At 38.1% G+C, this 21,406-nt stretch overlaps 1 protein-coding gene across 8 annotated transcripts; it reads left to right on the top strand.

The window, feature by feature from the left end:
• The first annotated feature begins 22 nt into the window (after positions 1-22).
• On the top strand, positions 23-20,324 carry LOC101171318 (phosphatidate phosphatase LPIN1). Of its 8 annotated transcripts, none has more exons than XM_020699726.2 (24): positions 23-562; positions 6,250-6,450; positions 6,716-6,811; positions 9,458-9,548; positions 9,632-9,854; positions 10,670-10,729; positions 10,840-10,938; positions 11,115-11,223; positions 12,091-12,274; positions 12,754-12,903; positions 12,985-13,078; positions 13,403-13,602; positions 13,867-13,960; positions 15,013-15,082; positions 15,917-16,003; positions 16,363-16,455; positions 16,550-16,611; positions 16,703-16,835; positions 17,363-17,511; positions 17,666-17,752; positions 18,132-18,284; positions 18,385-18,499; positions 18,657-18,760; positions 18,854-20,320. In XM_020699726.2, the coding sequence occupies exons 1-24, from the start codon at positions 488-490 to the stop codon at positions 19,020-19,022; spliced, it is 2,898 nt and encodes a 965-aa protein (XP_020555385.1). In that variant the 5' UTR covers positions 23-487; the 3' UTR covers positions 19,023-20,320. The 8 variants fall into 8 exon arrangements, with proteins under 8 accessions (XP_020555385.1, XP_020555401.1, XP_020555388.1 ...); XM_020699742.2 differs by having other exon boundaries at positions 12,844-12,903; XM_020699729.2 differs by having other exon boundaries at positions 11,118-11,223.
• Positions 20,325-21,406: the final 1,082 nt, after the last annotated feature.

Raw genomic sequence — 21,406 nt, forward strand, 5'->3', positions numbered from 1 at the left:
TGTTTATAGATTTACAAGCACAAGCAGATGGATTTAAAGAACACTGTAATATATCTTGTTGTTGCCGTTTAACGTTAGAACAGCACCTAAGGCAGCAGCAGAGCGCAGTAGCTTAGGATCTTCTCAGATTTCCTCCAAGAAGTTCATTTCTAGTAGACCCTGGTTGATAAATTTAGTCTAAAACACTTGCACGTGAGCCGCTCACTTAGTTGAAGAACTCGTCATGGATGTTCTAGAAGAGCCTCTGCACCTCCATGAAGACATAACAAAATACTGTACAGCTAATAAAACTTTTTCATAAAGCTGTCCAGGAAAGAAACAAGTGTTCCTACTAAAACTGAACTTAAAGCCACGGAAATCTTTTTTTTTCTCTTATTTTTTTTACGGGGACTAATTTTTGTTTCGCTCTTAAGGACTCCTACAGATGTTCTGATCATTGAGACTATTAAACAGCAGCTTCTGCTTGAGATTTTCCAAAATTGAAGCCATGACCCCCATGGAAGAGGAGGAGGACCTCAGCATCCACAGTGAGGATAGCAGCCCCCCTGACAGCTGGTCCTTGGTAACAATACTCAATTATTATACAGACTATATTGCACTTCTGCACATGTGAAAGGGGGGATAAAAGATGGGAGGTAGTATAAGGAAACAGCTGAGATGTACCAAACTAACAGCTGTGTAAAATAAAAAGGTAACTGGTGTCTTCGTGCTTAACGTGTTGAGTCATTCATTCGTTCATCTTCTAAACCCGTTTCATCCCTTTCGGAGTTACAAGGCTGCCAGAAGCTCATGTTGAGTCTTTAGCCCAGTCTGACATGTTTGCATGAAAAACAAAGTATGTTCTCGTTCAGTCACGCTAAATAGTTCAGATCTGCAAACTCAGATAACTAGCACTTTTTGAGGTGTTAATGCTTTTATTATCATTTTCACAACAGGGTCTGCTCCTACTTCTCCTATTTTTGTTGAACCAAAGCTGTAAAAGGTTGTTTTTTTTTATCTTTAAGGACATTTTCTTTTACAGCTGTTATTTTTTAGCTCATATCTGGTTTTATTTTCTAAACTCTAGACCTCCTAAGGCTCCCCGAATGTGTGTGATGTCTGAAAACAGGTGAAAGGGGAGGTGCTTCACATAACTGTTTACAGTTCCCATGTGTGCCCTTTACAAGTTGGTGTGTGTGAACCTGCAACAGATCCATGTGCCTCATATCTCTAGCTCATATCTCCACACATGCTCTGAAGTCCACACAGAAAAGCTTGTAGCTCAAGCAGCTCAGATGTTACCTAACAACTAAATTCTTGTGTTCTGGACCTATTCAGCACCTGTGTATTTTTCTATACTATACCTGTGATGAAAGCTGATAGATTCTATCAGTATTAAAAATTAGATAAATAAATGCAGAAATGTTTTTAAGATGTTTCATGAACCTCATTTTTTGGACTTTTTGCACTGCTTGAGATGCACAGAAACAACTAAAGTACAAAGCAGCCCTGCATCGTTCTGCAAGTACAGTATGTTTTAAATGATGAACTGTACGCTGTATTTTATCCAGTACCAGCTTTAACTTAGCTTGTCTGTTCCTGGACAAACTAATGAGATTGTTTCAAAGCCCTGTAATGTGTCTGGCAGGATTGAGTGGTTGAGCTGCAGTGTGTGGCTCAGGTAGCTCTGTGATTGGCTCACTCAACTCCATCCCCCTAACAGACCCCGCCACCCCTCCCACAACTATGGTGATGAAATGAATGCATTGTTGACCTCAGAAGGAGTCCCTGAGAGAGAGAGAGAGAGAGAGAGAGAGAGAGAGAGAGAGAGAGAGAGAGAGAGAGAGAGAGAGAGAGAGAGAGAGAGAGAGAGAGAGAGAGATCAGTCTAGCCCTGTCTCGGCAAACTCCTATCGTTCCCCTTGATCCCGATTCTGTCACGTGGTCGCCCCACAGACCCGTCCTGCTGAAAAAACGTGGGCATATAGAGTGCTAAGCTACAAATAACACAAATATAATTTAACTTAAATAAAGCAGGCAAATAATTATTTTTGTCTCATTTAGGGGATATTTCCTTATTTGCTCACTATGAAAATCTATTTTTTTATGAAAAGTTCATTTTATAGCCATACCAGATGCTTTCCATAAAAGGAAAATTTGACAAACAAATTGATATCTACTGAAATCAAGATGAATTGAAACAAATTGTGAGCTCATGAATCAAACGAATCAATTCATTAGTTTGGCACTGATAAGAACAGTTAAGTTTAATTACTGTTAGCAACCAAACAATCTTATTCTTTTTTTGCAAGTTTGGTCAAAATATTAAAAATTCTGGCAGTATCAATGACACTGTCTATTATCTTATCTTATTACTTTAACTACTCTAACTTGCAATCATGGGTGGTGCACGAAAAGCCTCTTTGAGCGCCTGACCTGAACATAGCACAGGATCATTGCAGTAAATCTTTTCCATGTCATACTTCATTTAACTTTGTCCACGTGACACCCCCATGTCCTCTCAAACACAAGCATTCATCGAAACGAGAGGTGGTCCTTTCTCTGCTTCCCTTTCCCTCCCTATCTGATTGGCTATTTATTCCTCCCTGTGAACTGAGTCAGTTCTTAGAAAGTTCAGCACATGTTCCCATCTTTCTTCTCTGGCTTGGACAGCCTCTGTGTGGGCGCACTTGTGTGTTTGTGTGTGTGCTCTTTAGCTATTTGGCCAAAGAAAACAGGCAATCACGTGGTCTACACTTGCAGACCAAACTATCTGTCAAATGGTGGTGACGTTTTATTCATGGTCATTAGCTGGAGCACATGTTTGTACTTAAGTTTCACACACATAATCTGCTGCCATTTATGTAAGAAGGACCAGCGAGAATCAGCCTACCTCCGTCAAGGGGATTCTTAGAATCATTGAGCAAGACCAAGTCCTGGTTTGGGGTGACTCAGAGGGGAGCGAACTTTTTATGTTTGTTTCTAAAAGATGGAAATGAACTCTGTGTTCAGAGTGGACTCTGGCGACAGTAAACAGCACCTTACATAAGACTGTAGTTATTTGATTAAACTAGACAATAAACTAAAGGAACATTTTCCTTAACACATGATAAAATTGTTGTAAAATAGTAAGCAAACACTGTAATTGAAAGCCATCTCTTAAGGCCAGGCCCTGATCATCTTTGAATATCTTTGGTTTTGGTATTAGAGTGTCTCTGAATCCATCATGTTGCTCTTGTCAACTTATAAAATGAGAGAAGACTGCTTTCGAGAGAGAACACAGCTATTCTTGTAAAATGAACCCTTCACTGCTATTTTTGTCCTCAACACGCATTATGTTTCTTCGGAGCAGGAACATGATATAAGGGTTCCTCATTCTTTTGTAACGTGCAGCATGTATACTATTTGTGCTTTAAGTTCTTGCAAGCAGTTTAATTTGGGATCTGCTCAGATATTTGTGTAATCGAGTGTCCCACTCCGACACTTTATTAATCAAGTAATGAATCCAGCTTAACAAGAAGTGAGCTATTACATTCATTATTCACAAATGAGGCTTTAACAATGTCACAGAATTTCAGGTTTTCACTAAATGTTGTGCAAAACAATCTGTAAAATACATTTTCTACTAAATGTTTTTACAGTGACAGCTTTAAATATCATTGTACATGTGACAATAAATCTATCTACATCATAATGCGTTATCAGTCACCTATTCAAACACAAAATCAGTTAAATTGCATATTTAATAAAAAATCCAAATTATAAAAAGTTTTATCTAAAAGACTGCTCACTAGTGTGCATAGTGATTGAACAGACTATATTACAAAACAAAATACTTGTAGGTTAACCTTGCATGCATCTGGGTTATTCAGCGGTGTGCATGCAGGATTTAGGTGGAAAGTCTGTATATGAACGAGACATTGTAACTTTAAGAAATAATTTATTACTATCAATTATTTTTTAAACCAAATAACTTTTTTTTTAAGTTTGACAAGTATAATACCGGGTTTTAGGGTTCTTTATGTTGTAAAATCGTCTTTTTTTCTCATTCAAATAAATTATGGTATGAGAGGACCATGCTTATAAGGATTTCAGTCTCTGTTGCCTGGTATTTGGAACATGCATGAACAGGGACCAGTTATGATGAAATCCAGCATGTTTTGTGGGGATCTCTCAGGAAAAAAAAGTAATAAAAATAAATGACGTCACCCCGGAGTCAGCCAATCACAGCCTCCCTGCGCGGCGCGGCGTGACAGTGGGTGGAATATTTCAGCTGCCGTTGGAGGAGCAGCTTGCAGATCAAATGTCTAAATGATGCGGGATATGAAAGGTTGGGGGGGTTCGTTTGTGGGGGGAGCTAGCGCGCATCAGTAGTACCGAGGACCGGGAGGCTGGGAGAAGAACTGAATGGCGGACGGATCCCGGAGCAAAGAGCGACGTCAGTAAACAGTGTAAGCAAAGGGCGCGCGCGCGCCGCAGCCGTGTGAATAATTGCCTAATGTGTTTACACCAGCGTCGTGTCAGTGGGATTGGAGGTTGTGTGTGCTGGTGGAAAGCCTGCTGCTGATGTGCCGCCGTGCCAGTGGATTGCAGAGCTTCACCCCAGACGTTTACATGTCGCTGCTCGTGTTCCAGCAACGTGATCGTGAAAGCATCCACGATGATGCCCCTAAAGTGAAAATCTACCATTAATATTTGTGCTTAGAAATCGAACAAGAAGAAGAGTTAAAGTGGCTGCTCCAGCAGAATAACGGGATTTATTAGGGTAATCCTTCACTTGATTATTTTTAATCCTACAGCTTCTTTGACTGTGGCTGCTGGTCTGCACACATAAATGATCTTAATGTCATTTGGTTAAAATCTGAAAATCTGCCCCTCAAACAAACAGTGTTGTTTGTTATGTTTACTTCATTCTTTTGTGTCATTGAAGGACACCCAGTCACCCTATGAGATGTCTCGTGATGGCTTATTACATAATGGAAAAAGCCCAGTGAGTGTTGGCTGCTAAACAGAGATGTCCTGGAAGAGTGAGCCAGGATGCCACTGTGTTTGGGTTTTTTCTGTTTCTATGGGGGCCTTTCCTGACAGGAATGCTAAATTTTTTTTGCATTATGTTTTTTTATGGGCTAAACTATCCCTTCTTGGGTTGGTGTTCTATTAGGACATAATCTATTGTTTATCTCTTTAACTGTTTGCTGGCACATTGATCAAAATTGTGCAGAAATAAAATTTATCAACCTCCTTTTCGTGCTGTTATATTTGGACTTGCATCAATTAAATAGGACATTTTGACCCTTTTTGTTGACAATTTGACCTCGGTGTGCAGGAAAAAAGATGCACTTCCGATGCAAATCATCGTTTAAGAAATGCTTTGTAATTGTTGGCTTTGGTTCCCTATGAAGTGGCAAAAAAAGGTATAAATAAGTTGTTAATGTTGAGGTTCGGCTGTGCACACGCTGGATAAAGTCACAGCAGTACTTCTGTAAACATCTGCGGAACTGCTTGTTTGCGAATGAATGGTCGGTTTGCACGTAGGTAATGTTGAAAGTGAAATCAGTGCAAAGGTTTACATATGAGTACACACTGGCGCACATTGTTTCTGTTAGAACAAAACAATTCAGGGAATTAGGAAGCGAGAGTGAGTTAAAGGGTCGTTTTATTATGCAATCAGTCCCCCCACCCCCCACCCCATAGTTATTGAGCAAGAGATACATGCTTTAGAAAAACATCCACTCACTCTAAAGGTGTTTACCCATCCATGCAGTTCACAAAATTCCTTTTTCCCTATATATAAATGTAAATAAAATAAATATAAATGAGAATCAACAATAAAATAGCAAAACATAAAAAGCATCAGCATCAGTTCTGGAGCCCAGTTATAGTATTTCTCTCCTCTTGAGGCTTGAATTTGGTATTGTGAAAGTAAAACATTCTACATCACAGGGCAAAAAATCTCCTAATTCTAACGGTTGTATCTACGTTTCAGCTTTACAATTGTTTTTAAAAGTGACAGGAAAAAACAGAAAAACGTTGAGAGAAGCCGACTTTTTTTTCCAGACAGCATCAGTTACACCCACAAGCATACCTGACACACTGAGCATAAATTCATTCAGAGTAAAGAAAGGGGTTTCTGCGACATGACTCCATGTTTTTGGGTCACAACACATCCTCATGTGACTGAACGACTGTTCACCCCTTGATTTATGATGTGACCTTTTAGGCAATTGATCATGAAGAGAACAAATTCTGGATGCGTTCGTCTTGTCCCCAGTTACAGACCATGAACTATGTGGGACAGCTGGCGGGCCAGGTGTTTGTCCAGGTGAAGGAGCTGTACAGAGGACTCAACCCTGCAACTCTGTCTGGATGCATCGACGTCATAGTGGTCCGACAGCCCGATGGCTCCCTGCAGTGCTCCCCGTTCCATGTCCGCTTTGGAAAAATGGGTGTGCTGAGATCCCGGGAAAAAGTGGTGAGATCGGTCGACTCATTCTCCACACCTACTTTGTCAGTTCACATTCAAACACCATTTCTTTTTAGAACTAAACTGTATGCTGATGACATTCCACTTTTTCAGTTTTGCATGTAGGAATCCATGACAGCTATACATCCAGATATCTGGGATGAACTTTGTGTCTAATGACTGTCTTTGGTGTATATTTTACTCAAAAGCATATTCAGAAAATGCATACGAGGTTAAAAAAATCCATTAAAAAGCTTGTTCTATTGTGTTGCAGGTGGACATAGAGATCAATGGGGAGCCTGTGAGCTTGCACATGAAGTTGGGGGAGAATGGAGAGGCCTTCTTCGTCAAGGAGATGGAGAACAAGCTGGTGGGCTGTGACCGACAGTGAATAAATAAACGCACATGTGAACCGATTATGCAAATATCTGCAGAAATTATACAGCCTCAAGATACAGCTGCAGAAAGTTTGGTGTCAGGGAGGGATACTGTTTTTTTCTCTCCTGGGATGTCCCACTAGTTTTACAACTTTGATCAACGTAAAACTACACCTGGTTGTTATTGTAATAGTCATAGTCATTCCTAAATTGTGGGTTTTTCCTGTTCAGGCAAGCCCAAAGATGACAGAAACAATCATCTTCTTAGTAGTTTGAAATTACTTTAGATCTACCAATTACTGTATAACTCACTTTTTTATAGGCTGTATTTTAAAGTTACCGGTACTATTATATAATGTTCTGTACATTCATATTGTTCTCTGTTTGAACAAGAAACCTATCAGATCTGAAGTTCCTGTCCTCTTGTGGAGTCAGCATGTCCAGTTTCTCGGAATACACACTCAAATTAAGCTGACGATGTCATTGTTACTCTCATACCATGATCGGATTGGTCAGAAATGCTGGCAAACATTCAGTTCCTGTCACAGCCATGTTGATCCAGGTTGTCCTTCCTCTGATGTTGTTTTTTCCATCTTTATTTATCTGGATTTTGACTAGCACAGTTGGTAAATTCTTTGCAGTTATGTGATCTGACAACAACAGGAAATGAACTAAAAATATTTTTGAAAGATTTCCAAATCTCCTTCCTAGAGCTTTCCAAAGTATCAGAATATTTTAAGGTGGGTTGATATTTAGATGGCATCAGATGTGGGAAACTAGTGACCACAGTTCCTCCTAAAGAAAAAGAGTCTGTTTGTGTGTGGTGGGCAAAGATCAGCAGCTGCTGTGTTGGCTGGCTTTGTTCCATAATGAAGAGTTAAGAGAGAAAAGTCCTAATCACGGGAGATTTGCACTACTTCTAAATCTGTAGGATAACATTGGTGCGATTCTGCCTTTCTGACTGCCTGCAGTTTGTGAGCCAACGTCTGTAAATACTCTTATCAATGACTTTAAAGAAGCATGTCTCCTGAACGCAAACCTGCCTGGAGAGTGGAAAACCCCCAGGCATCTATTTATAGCTCTGCTCTCTTCAGGCTCTGCGTCTTAAGCCCCGACTGCTTTAAAATTCTGCACTCAATGGAGAACACAAGAGGTCAGAGAAAATGTCACATAACAATATCATATTTTACTCTGATTGTAATACTAAAAATTTTGCTTAACTTAGACTCAAAAGGAAACTCCACTTCCAGCAGCAGCTTTAGATTTTTCCTCACAAACCGTCACTCGTCTTTGTTAAAATCAAAAATATCCATCAAAGATAATTCCTCTCACTAATTTTAGGACCGTAACTTCAACAAATAAATGGCACAAAGCTCAATTCACTGTGCTGCTCTTACCCAACAGTGTTTACCTGTGCTCCTCAAGACCTACGTTACCTGTTGGGGCTTGTTCATTTGGTCATAGTCTAGAACTTGCATGTGAGACATGATGAACCATGTTTACCAAGTTCAGTTTGCAGCAGCAGCAGATATCTGTGCATATCCGAGATCTGAAGTCCAATAATCCCATTGATTGCTCAGTCTCTCAATGATAAAACTAATGTAAATATAGGCGAATTACCCTAAATGTTTGCTTTTTGCACCATGTGACTTAGATTCTTTTGTGAAATGCTCTTTCATATCAAACACCATTAAGATCACATCTGAATTGTTTTGCAGGGAAAAAAAACAATGGTCATCAAAGACTAAAGTATAAAAAAAAGAGATGGGATGGGTGACTTTGTAGAAAATGTTTGTGAGAATGTAGTCTTCTCATTTGACTGTGACCTAATGCTGTGACAAAATGAATGCTGAGACAGTAGACCCTGCTGCATGCTGCATGTGCCCCCTGTGGCCTGCTCAGTTTATCATATATTATATATTTACCAGAAATTCAGAAAAAAACAACAGGGAAATGTTGAGTCTCTTTCAGGGAGATGGAGGACAGTAGCTATCGCAATGTGATATTCAGAAACACAGAAAATGCATATTCACCCTTTTAAATGATGCTAAATGTACGGGCATTTTTTTTAGCTTTAAATATGACAACCCTGATGGGTTATATCGTAAAGAATTAAATTAGAACAGAAATAATAGTAATTTACTTATTAAGTTCTCTTAAAGCTTATAGGGTAATTTTAAACTGTACTGTTGTGCATTATTTTGTTCATATTGTTCACATTTATTGTATTGTTTTTTTTGTAAAGTTCTTTTAAGAAAAGCATAATTCCTTACAATTTCGACACTTTTGGAAATATATCACAAATAATTGGGGAAAATCAAGACAAACTAATATTTAAATTCTGCTTCGATTTAGTGGAAACTCATAGTTTTTCGCTCTCTAAAGTTTGACTAAGACACATGTCCATGTCCCCGCTGGGAAATTAAACCATCTGCTGCTTGGCTGTAGGATGAATGCAATTTATCAGCAGATTCTTACAACAGGAAGTCACATTGATTTTTCTTTTCTCATAAAAAATGTTCCATCTTGAAGGCAAAAATTAAAACATTACTATAGAGAAAGCAAAAACTGTTGTGGATTCATTTTTATTTACACATGAACTCATCTAAAGTCATGTAATTATGTCTCCGTGCCCACAGGAAGTGGTTCCATCCTACCTTGCAACATCCCCCATCTTGTCAACAGGGGAGGATTTAATGGAGAAGGAGCTGCGAAGCCCACATCATCTTGGTAGGATCAGCTGAGAGAAGAGAATGTTGGGGAATTGTGTTATTGTGACAATATTGAAGATGGGTTTTCTATGCTTTCTGCAGACGGCTCACATCCTGTCCAAAGCCTGGGAGCACAGTATGCTGATGGAGGTACAGAAAAGAAGAGGAGAAAAAGGAGAAGAAAGGCTAGGCCAGAGGCAGGAGGAGTTGGAGGAGCTGGAGGAGCAGGCAGGAGAGAGGAGAGTGGCGATGACTTCTCAGAGGATGAGGACATGTTCACTATTGACCTGAGCTCTGATGACGAGAAGGAGGGAGACAACTGCAGGTGTGCTTGTGTGCAACAATAATAGTTCAAAAATGTTCCTAAGTGTGTTAGGTGGAGTAATTTTAGGTGCCTTTAGTCATGTATGATGGTAAAAGGATTGTCTGGCAAAAGTCAGAGGATTAGAAATAAATAAAGGAGTTTTAAAAACAGGGGATTAAGCATCGATGGTAGCTGCAAAACAAATGGTTCCTAACTATTGCCTCCCAGATTTAACCATTTGGTGCAGAAACAATGCTGCATAAGGCTGCTCAGTAAATATACATAATCATTTAATGAATCATGCATGACTGTGCATTTTGGGACTTTTTTTATTTTCATCAGTTGGATAAATGTTTTTTTTAATATGTGTTGTAAGTATTTCAGAAATTTCAATAAACTAAATAACAAACCTTAAAACCATTAAAGACATGGGCGTGTGAGACTGCATGTTCAAGCACGTTGTGAATGAAGCTGTTTGAAAAGCATCTGAGCTGCTGGATCTGCTCCAGTGGTTGGTTCTGTTCCCACAGAGCTCTCCCTGAAATAATAGTCGGGGAAGGCAATGGTTCTGCTAGAGGTTTGAACCTTTTTTAAAGCAAACTTCCCACATGCTGAGCTGGGAACATTTTTGAAATGCCGTAACATAGAAAAGAAAAATGTCAAGATGCATGAAGGTTCCAATATTTAACAGGGATATTTTTTTTCGAAGCATTTGAGACCTCTTTTTTGATTTTTAAAGCGATTTTAAAAATCAACATGTTGACTATTTAAATTTAGTAGGGGTGAATAAAGAATGATTGCTGTAAAAATCTGCATCTGTGTGTTTTTGTATTCAGATCCAGTGATCAAAGCCCATCAGCCAACGTGCACCCAATCAGCTGGCCTCATTTGCAAAGGTTTTTATCCACCTCTCATATTTACCTTTTTTTATATATCTTCATAAGTGGGATTTTTGTTATTTCTTTCTTCTTTTCTCATCTCTTTTTTCTTTTTTCACCCTCTCTAGCTTCAGTAATGTGGCTAAAGAGACTCCGTCCATCCCTGCACTGTGCGGTCTCTCCATCTCTTGTCCTCAGATGATATCTCAGTTTTCTTCTCTTGCTGGGTATCGACTTCATTTCCACTTCTTATGAATAAATGACATGATAATGAAAATGCCCTTCAAAGGGAAAAGTTTGTAGATTTTCATATAATAAATCATGTTCAATTGGGAATAAAAGAAAAGCGCATGGTAAACGTAGAGTGAAAACTGGTCTGAATCAAGTATTTGTTCCTCCATAGCAGTCCAGATGAATCACCATCATTAACACCAAAGAGTGATTCAGAACTGACCAATCGGGCCAACCCTGAGATGCAGTGGGCGTGGGGGGAGCTACCCCAGGCCGCCCAGGTACACACACACAAACACACATATGTAAAACTACCCAGTGATTACACGACTAACTACTTTTGGAGAAAGGTTTATGATCAGATTACACTTTTATCCATACGAGGTATAAAAAATAACCCTAAAAATGCTTCAACCCTTTTACCAAACATTGGGGTGACTGTAGATTTCTTTAGAGCGAAGTAATTCATAATTAATCTGTAAATCATTCTGTCTATTTTTATTTGAAAAACAGACAGATGGCGCAGTGGTTAGCGCTCCTGCCTCACAGCAAGAAGGCCCCCGGTTCAAGTCCTGGCTGGGGGACCTGAAACAGAACAACTATGGGGGACCTTTCTGTGTGGAGTTTGCATGTTCTCCCTGTTTCTTCCTCCCACCATCCAAAAACATGCTTCATAGGTTAATTGGTGACTCCAAATTGTCCATAGGTGTGAATGTGAGTGTGCATGGGTGTGTGATATGTGTGACCCTGCGACAGACTGGCAACCTGTCCAGGGTGTCCCCTGCCTTCGCCCATAAGTGGCCGGGATAGGCTCTGTGACCCCGAAAGGGAGAAATGGAAGAAAATGAATGAATGAATTTCATCACATAGCGTAGATGCTTTTCAAACCTCACAAGCATTTTGCTTGTCACTTGGGATTTTAAAAAAATAGCAAAAAAAAAAAAAAACTGTGCAAAAAATCCTGTACAATTACATTTTCCTTCAATAGATATGTGAATTTTTTCATTAAAAGTTTTGCTTGTACTGATCTCTGTAACCAACATGGTCATTTAGAAGTGTTTAACCTTTTCTGTGTAGTTTAAGTGATATTGTTTTAAGTTTCTATACCGAAAAAGAAGAGTTTTGTAAACAGTTCCTCTTTTTTACAGCCACCATTCCTCACCTCCCATCAGAAGCAGGATTCTTCAGTTGCAGTCTCCATCCCAGTTACTGCCAGCACTCATTTCAGAGCCATCTGTGAAACAGGGCCAGTTTCTGCTTCCATCGCTTCCTACTCCCCTCACCCTGAGGAGACTGCAGCCCTCGAAAAGGACAAAGACAAAGAGAATGGAGGTAAAGTGATGTGGGGGGAGTGGGGATGCATATGGAGCAGAGCTTGGTGATTATGTAGTTCATGTCCACTGTGGGCCGATAGAAAAACAGTGTGAAATCGAGTGTGTTGAGGCTAAGACAAAAATATCAAAATGTTCTTGTAGGGAAAAACGAAGATCCAAGTGCTTTTTGAATCCAGCTTCTCCTGCTGAATAATCTCTGAAAGATAAAAATTCATAATTGATTTTAATGTGACCGAATTTATAACACATCAACTTACATGTTAACAACACAGTTCTATTTCACACATCAGTTTGAAACTTTACTGAGCTCTAGTGGTTGTACTGAGAAGTACAACTTGACCTTTGTTTGACATTTTGCAGCTTTAGTTTTAAGATGAGGGTTTAATGAAGTTTATTTGCAAGTTAGTTTGACTATTATTGATACACATGAAGATATGAGTGCGTTGAGTCTGGTTTGACCTCTGCTTTTTTATGCAGATAGAGAGATAGAGAACATTGGGTCGTCATACACAGAGACGAACAGTTTTGCAGTTTGTTCAGCAACAAAGATTTTCCCTGATCACCTAGATGAAGGCAGGAACAGAGGAAGCCCAATCATTAGGACTGATTCACCATCCAGGAAGAAAGGTGTGGTGTTTTTGCCAGCCTTCATCTGTCAAAGCACTTCATTTTCTCGCTGCTAAAGAAGTTTAATAATGTCTGTTGTAGAAAAGAGAAGCCAGCATCTTGGTGCAGATGGCATTTATCTGGATGACATTGCCGAGCTGGAGCCAGAAGTGGCTGCTTTATATTTCCCTAAAAGGTAAAAATTCATACTTTACAGCCTAAACATGAACACCTGTGTTAAATACATTATAGCTCCCTCTGGTGGCCAAAGTGTGAACCTACTGATGAAGACAAACATTTTCTGCCATGTTTGACATAGCCGCTGATATATATATATATATATATATATATATATATATATATATATATATATATATATATATATATATATATATATATATATATATATATATATATATATATATATATATATATTCTATAAGTAATAATATCTTCTAAGTTTAAAAAAAATAACAATTTAGGTCAACTTTTACAAACCTTTTTGTGTTTTCCTCTTCAGTGATGGAGGCAGCAGCTCCATGAAAGGGGAGTCTGAGTTGATGATGATGGATGTGAGGAGCGCCAACCAGTCTCCACAGTCAGTGAGCAGCAGTGGGATGGACAGTGGGATTGACAGCTTGCTGGATCAAATTAGCGACCTGCCCCACGTTGCAATCTCGTTGTGTGGAGGACTTACTGACAACAAGGAGATAACCAGAGGTAAAAACAAAACATTTGTCCAAAGAAAGAAGCTTCGTTTGTCTCAGTGAAGCACTCAGTTGCTTTAGTTTCTAGTCATTTGCGTTCATCATTTTTTGTTACGTCTTTAAATCTAGCTGTCAAAGTCTTTAAAATTGAACTAGGACAACCATTGAAGGCAAAGTATGGAACATTTAATGACAGTTTTCACTAAGTAGTGTGTCAAACCTCAATCTGTGCATTTTTCTTGATTTGTTTATGTGCTGGGTGTGCTTTGTGTAACAGAGCAATTCATGAAGAGGACAATTTCCTACCAGCAATTCTCAGAAAATCCTTCCATCATTGATGATCCAAACTTGGTAGTCAAGATAGGAAACAAGTGAGTACCACTCTGTCAAAAGATGTAATAACTAATTAGACATGTGCTGTAGCTGAATGAAACAAATAAAAACAGTGTATTTCAAAGTGTTAAATTCTGGTTTAAGCATGTCCTTTTTCACATGAAATGTGCTTGCAAATTAAGTCTATAAAACATTTATATTGTTTTGAAAGCTTTTTTCATTTGATCTTTTTGTTTAAAAATTATTACCAAATTTAGCAACCACTCCTTTTCAATCGTAGAACATTTTTAAGAGTTTTATTGCATTAAGCAATCAAACTATTGTCATTCTTTAGTTATTTTCTTAATTGCATCTAGCGATGAAACTAAAAAGAAGGCTGTTCTCAAACTAAAAGAGAATATTGTTCATCTTTTTTATTTTTTATTCGATTGTGTAAAGCTAAATGCTTTTAGCGATGCAATATTCACTTTCAAAACTGCTAAGTCGTCATAGTTCTGTATTTTTGAACTTAACAAAAATACAATAACTGTCATATCTTTAGCCTAATTTAGAGATTACCAGTGTTTCCAGCTAATTCTGCCCCATCGTTAACTAATTTAGCTGATTTCAGCGTCGAGCAATCAGGTCAAAAGCATTTTGGCATTTCTTGGGGTTTTTAGGCTAATTTGGTCTTAAACCATCTTTTCCGATGATTTCAAACTAGCTTTTTAAGCTAATTTTGCACATATTCATATTAAGCTCGCTTGTTATGGTAATTTTCACAAGACAACTTTGACATTTAGATTCAATGTTAGTGTCAAGATAGCTCTTTTGGCTCATTTTTGCCGATTTTAAGATCTTGAAGCTAAATCTAACAAACATGTTTTTTTGTTTAAGAAAACTTGTCATTGAGTTGATTATCAGTATCTGCAGTATTTTTTGAAGGTTATAGAATTATATAGGAGCAACCGCTTTAAGGAATTACACATTTAAAAAAATCAGGTAATGCAGGTCCTTCAGTCTGATATTTAGAGTCAAATCCGTAATCAGTCTTTTACAGATGACTTTTTTTGAAGAGACAAACCTTTTTTTTTGTTCTTTTATGTTGTAGATACTACAACTGGAGCACCGCTGCTCCTGTCATGCTGGCCATGCAGGTCTACAAGAAGCCCCTGCCACAGGTAAGACCGCCATGGAACAAGATTAGGACATGTTTGGGGGATATAGCAGTGTATTAGTCAGAAAATGTCTTTAGCTATTTTTTATGATTTTTATACTGCTGTGGGATTAATTCTTCAATAAAGCGCTTAGAAACTGATTTAAAACCTTGTATGTAAAGTCTCTGTTGTGGAATGGACAAAGGAATAAAGTATTTAGTTATCATAAAAGGTACAAATATTTGACTAAAAGCAAAAATGTAATACAAATAAAATAAGCAAATAAAATATACTCAAGAGCTCAATCAGATTTGAGAAAAACCTGCATGAAAAATTGTTACCAGTGTGTTTGAGCCTCAGTGAAAACCATTTTGAAGTTTAATTGTCAGGGTGAAAAGCCTGCAGCTGCTGTGTTCTACTCTCTAATCACTGCTTTTTCTGTGTATCGACAGACTGAATGTGTAAAACAGGCTGTTGAGCATGCAGTTTAATGGGTTTAACCAAGTCTGCGTGTTTCATAATCATTTGTTAGGTAGTGATTGACACATTGGACCTCTTTCAACCCTCTGTGTTTTTTCCTCCTGTGCCTCCAAGCATTTTGTAAAGAATGCCCCTGCACCTGATTTTTCACTCTGCTGTTAGCTGGCATCCTTTTACATCTGGATAATTCAGCTGAAAGCTAGCAGCAGTAGCAGCAGATGTTGCTAATGTATATAGCCAAATGTCATTTAATAGTTTAAAATAAATGTGCTATCCTAACACTTGAATAATGTCCTTTTTTATCCCCTTTTTTTTTACCTCTGTTCGTTTATATTTGTTATTTTGATCACCATCCTCCTTACATTTATGTTCACCTAGTGTTGGTGTTTGAGTTATGTCTTTTCTGCTTTCGGCTTCTTCTCGTACTGCTTCCCAAGCCTGTTTGGCTACAGCTCCTCTCCACCTGTATGATGGCCTCTTGCTTTGCTTGATTGTTGTTCAGAGCATGTTCTCTACTGTCTAGTTGGTTCTTCGTCATCTCTGTTGTCCTGTTTGCCAGCTTCTCTTTTCTGTTTTTCTTGCTAGTCTTCTAGTGAATCCATCATCCATTCCCCTCTTCTTTCATATTGTCAAAGATCTCTCATTCATGAGCCTGCCCCCTTACCTCTCGCCTGTGTTTCCATCTTCTTTCAGTTTGATAGATTAGTTGGGAAAAACTGAAATGTGATGCTTCGTTATTTTGTTCTTTTGGTTGCTGGTCTTTGTTCTGTTCTTGAGTCACATTTCCATTCAGTTTTGAGTTGTCTGCTCATCACTGCCCTCAGGAGTCTGTGGAGAACATCATGAAAGAGAGGATGCCAAAGAAGGGTGGACGCTGGTGGTTCTCGTGGAGAAGCAGGAACACTGACTCTAAATCGGTCAGGGAAAAAGCTGTTAAGCAGATCTAACCATCCTTTGCCTTCCCTGCTGGATTTGGTAAACTGAACCAGCTGTGATCTCTGTGCTGTGTAGGAAATGGTAACGGAAGCAGGAGACAGAGAAGACAACTCACTAGCTATGGCTTCAGCAAACAGGTGCCTTTAAATGTATTTTTAACTTCCTAAATAAATTCCCTTAAGCCATTTTTTTCTTCTTGCACCAAACTGGATTCCTTTGATTTTTCAGCTTCAAGGATGAGTCTTCATCAAGTGATGAGGATCACAGAATCCCCTCTCAGGTGTCTGGATCGTGTCAGCCAGAGGTCCTTTCAGGCACTGTCTGCTATAAGAAGACCCTCCGCCTCACTTCAGACCAATTGGTACAATATCTGTTCCTTTTGAAAAATTAACACCCATTTTTAGTTCAATTATTGTGTGTGAGTTTGAGTGTCACAGAGGTGTGATTAATCTTATGTTGGAAAACAGTCCAACTGAACACACATTTCAGGAAACCTGAGTGGCTGCAGTAGCTTTGCTTTTTGTTATTCACTACACATGTAGCAACTTTAGAAAATAAAAATCCTCCCAAAGAACAAAAGATGTAAAGCTACACATTCTTGTTGATTCCAAGTCATCCTTAATGTCTTCTAAGTTTCATATCTTGTTATTAATTATTGTTATTTCAAAATTTGCTGTTACTAGGACAAAAACACCCACTTCAAAATATATGGTTCCCCCAAGTTACCTCTTTAAATACAGTGTCTTTGCCAAATTTATAGACAGACAAACAACAGTCAAAAATTAGGAAAGTTTGGCTAATTATGAAACAAATAACATGATTTATCGGTTGTATTAGCTTGTGAACCATTGAATCCCATTTGAATTATGTTTCTACCTGTTTTTGCAGGCCAGCCTGCAGCTAAAGGAAGGTCCCAACGAGGTCGTGTTCAGTGTGACCACCCAGTATCAAGGCACCTGTCGATGCCATGGCACAATCTATCTGTGGAGCTGGAATGACAAAATAGTCATCTCCGATATTGATGGAACCATTACCAGGTAACTTAGTGCAAGATCTCTCCATCAGTTTGAGTTCACACCATTCTGTAGATTGTTTGTGGTTAAAGCTTAAAGCCATGCATGAATATGCAATTAGTGCTCAGTAACATCTGGATTAGTTGAAGGGTTTTGCTTCTCACCTGTAACGCTGCAGGTCTGACACCCTGGGTCACATCCTCCCCACACTAGGAAAAGATTGGACACACCAGGGTATTGCACGGCTCTACCACAGAGTCAGCTTGTGAGTTCTGTTTTGGATAAATTTGATAAAGATTTCCTCTTTTGTTTTGCCACATTTTGCTTTTTCTTTTGTTTACAAAACAACTGGCAAAAATTTAAATTAAGTTTGCCTCCCTTGAAGAGCTCAGCTAGTTTTATCTTAACAGAAAAGTATGACAAAATTATATCTATGCTACCAGATTAACATTTTGGTTCTTAAAAATATGTAATTGTCAACATAGCATCATTTGAATAAAAAAAAGTATCTGTTAAACAGAAATTCTGAATAGTTTCCATTCTATGAATAAGTTTGTCAACTTTTTTAATGTATTTCTGCTGTAAGATTTAACATATTCAAGCATTATGAATAAAATGTATTATCATTTTTTTTTTATTCATAGGAATGGATATAAATTTATGTATTGCTCAGCAAGGGCTATTGGCATGGCTGATATGACCCGAGGTTACCTGCACTGGGTCAACGAGAGGGGAACCATGCTGCCTATGGGCCCGGTGCTGCTCAGCCCCAGCAGTCTGTTCTCTGCCTTCCACAGGTTAACACGTTTGAATGTTTTAGACCAAAATAATTAGAGGTCTCCTCAGGTTTTAAGGAAAAAAAAACAGATGATTTAGAGCTCTTTTTATGTTGTGCAGGGAAGTGATTGAGAAGAAACCAGAGAAATTTAAGATTGAGTGTCTCACAGACATCAAGCACCTTTTCTACCCAAACAGTGAACCTTTCTACGCGGCGTTTGGAAACAGAGCTACGGTGAGGTTGCTGAAGTGGTACACACTCTGTATGGCCCACTTCAATCAGAAACTTACATGTTCATGATGTTGGCATAATCGTTGTCATCTTTTGATGTTAAATTCATATATAAATATGGATCTTTTACTTTTTTCACATTTGTTGTGTGTGATTTCAGGACGTTTATTCCTACAAGGAGGTAGGCATTCCTCTAAACCGAATTTTTACTGTCAATCCAAAGGGGGAGCTGGTTCAGGAGCATGCCAAAACAAATGTCTCCTCGTAAGCAACTCTTTGTGTCTACTTTTTTTTTTAACACAGCCTGATTTTAATCTTTGCACATTGAAAACTGAAATCTTTTTCTGTCTCTATTAGCTTTGTGCGCCTGTGTGACATGGTTGACCACGTCTTCCCAGTCCTGGACTCAGATGGGGAGGCCAACTTCTCTCACCCTGACACTTCAGATGAGTGCAATTCCTGGAACAAAGAACTATGTGACAGCACCAGTCAGGACAAGGAAGAAGACCTGCAGGGTACAAGCTGAAGAAATGGCATCAGTGCTAGCAGGCAGGCTGGTACAGAGTTGTTCATTTCACAGGCTGGCAAGAGCCAACAGTTATCTTCTATCGGTTTGACAGCAAAGCTCAAAAGGGATTACAAGAACAGGGATGGAAACAACCAGCAAACTTTTTCTTTCCATGGATAGTGAAAGTTGCTCTCAAGCTCAAAGAAAACACATTTTTTGAACTTTGACTACTGATTTAAAGTAAATGAAAGTATTACAAAAATATGACACTAACATATGACAACAATCAAAAGACATCAAACATTTGAATCCAGGCAAAAAAACAGCTACAAATGATAAAAAGCTTAAACAGAACTTGTGTAGTTAAACTAGTGTGAAACTTTTGTTAATACAACACAGTTGGAGTTCTACAAATGTTAGAAATTTTTAAGGGACTGCCTTTCAAACAAACTCACTCAAAAACAAGATTGCACTGCGTACGGTAGTATTAATTTACTTTATAAGTAATTATTTCAACTACGGTAATCATTTCTTTCCACAATACTACACCTGCACAAGAAAGAAAGTAATGCATCTTTAATAATTTATTTATAAAGTATTTTTCTAGTATATCTATATAATTTGTAAATATAACATGCAAAGCATTCTCTGTATAGCATATAAAGTTGTTTTAAGTTTTGCCTGGTAAAGGTATTCAGAATGTAGACAAAAATGAACCAAACCCCAAACCATTCAGTGGATGAAAATATAAAGTGCAGAAAATGTCATCTGGAATCTTCTGTGCCCACATTTTTTCAGGTTCATTTCATACATGTGGTCTTTTGACCGTTCTACTGTGAAACACGTGGTCAAGGCACATTTTAACCTGTTCAGTTACGAGGCCAATGCAAACATAAACAGTCTGTATTTTTTTAAATATGCAACTAAAGGGACTTGTAATATGTTAGAATGTTATTTATGATATTACTCATTGTTCTAACAACTAATGCTCATCAATGCAATTTTTTTCATGGACTTATGAATGACTAAGATCTTATATTTTTTATGTTTAAAGTGTTGATACTTCGCAGATTTGTAAAAATCTTTTGTACTTATGTGTAAGCCGCACTAACCTGCCCTCGAGATGCCAGGAGCACTCCTCATCAGAAGCATCTATCAGGTGTTTAATGCATATTTCTTTGAAGTTTATGTTTTTAAGCACTGGTCCTCAAAACGGCTACTATGATGTATTTATATGTGAGATGGAAGATGGTCTGTGAGATTTGTACGACTTCAATACGATGTAACTACTCTAAATAAACATAAAACAAATGAAACTTTTTTGACTGGTGCTAATTGCAGCCATCTAAAGTGGGACGTTATGCAAGTACATCTCATAGCTAATAAATAAATACATGCAATTGCACCTAAATGTAAGGTTGGCTGCTGTATTTCTGGTTGAAGTGAAGATTGTCAAAAATATATATATTTTTTTTTAATTTACACTTTGCATTCACATAACACACAAGTCATCTTGTAACTTTATGTGGTTGTAAAGATGACCTCATATTTATGGAACAAGAGTGACAAAACACATCTGATAGATTATTGCCTTGAATGTAAAATGTGAATATTCGTGAGAATATGAGCTTTATAATCATATTTTTTGTAATAAATTAATTGAAGCTATAGTTCTCTGTCTGCCATGAAAAGTTAGTGTTTTGTCAGTCAGTGTGCAACCACACATATTATTATTATTATCTTTTTAAAAGAAAAATATTTCCAAAAATTCAAAGAAAATTTCTATTTTTATTCTTTTAAATTTAACTTCTTTTCATTGACTTCCTCTGTCAGAAACCAAGTTAAAAGGAACTTCCCCAGACCTGCAAAGGAAACGTTCTACTTCTGGTTTGCAAAGTAAACTAAATTCTTTACATGTGAAAACATTTTCTTCTGTTAGGGTAAAGAAAAATCCCCTGTTTGGAGTTTAGCTCCCTGCTTAATCTTTCTTTTGCACATTTTTTTTCCTTCTTAGATGAAGCAATTCACTAAGGCCCATTTGCATAAGGTTCAGTAAAAATCGGAAATGCTCACTTTTCCCATTTCCTCACATATTTATTCTCCATTTTAAAGGTTTGTCCTACCTTTGCTTTTTTGTAACAGCACATTCTTTAGCTTTGAACTGTAGTGAAACTTTAACCCTTGTTCTATCTTAGATGACCCCACCCTTCCATTGACGTGTTCTCCCTACCATGACAAAGGTGGATAAAGGTGGAAAGATTTCATGTAATCCATGGACACCAGTGAAGATCACAAATCATTGAAGAAAAAAGGTTTAGCGCACTGTCTAGTGGGTCTAGATGACCCAACTCACTCCCAATGTTAAAATGCCTAGGATAGCACAAGGGTTGACCGACACGGAT

The sequence above is a fragment of the Oryzias latipes genome, chromosome 3 (assembly GCF_002234675.1).
Source record: "Oryzias latipes chromosome 3, ASM223467v1".
NCBI classification, from domain to species: Eukaryota; Metazoa; Chordata; class Actinopteri; order Beloniformes; family Adrianichthyidae; genus Oryzias; species Oryzias latipes.

What these genes read in the sequence shown, in the direction of transcription:
- LOC101171318 (XM_020699726.2), top strand. Translation starts at nt 488, where the DNA reads ATGACCCCCATGGAAGAGGAGGAGGACCTCAGCATCCACAGTGAGGAT. An exon ending in AAGGAGGGAGACAACTGCAG is followed by an intron (nt 9,855 to 10,669) that starts GTGTGCTTGTGT and finishes TTTTGTATTCAG; the next exon opens with ATCCAGTGATCAAAGCCCAT. An exon ending in AGCTACCCCAGGCCGCCCAG is followed by an intron (nt 11,224 to 12,090) that starts GTACACACACAC and finishes TCTTTTTTACAG; the next exon opens with CCACCATTCCTCACCTCCCA.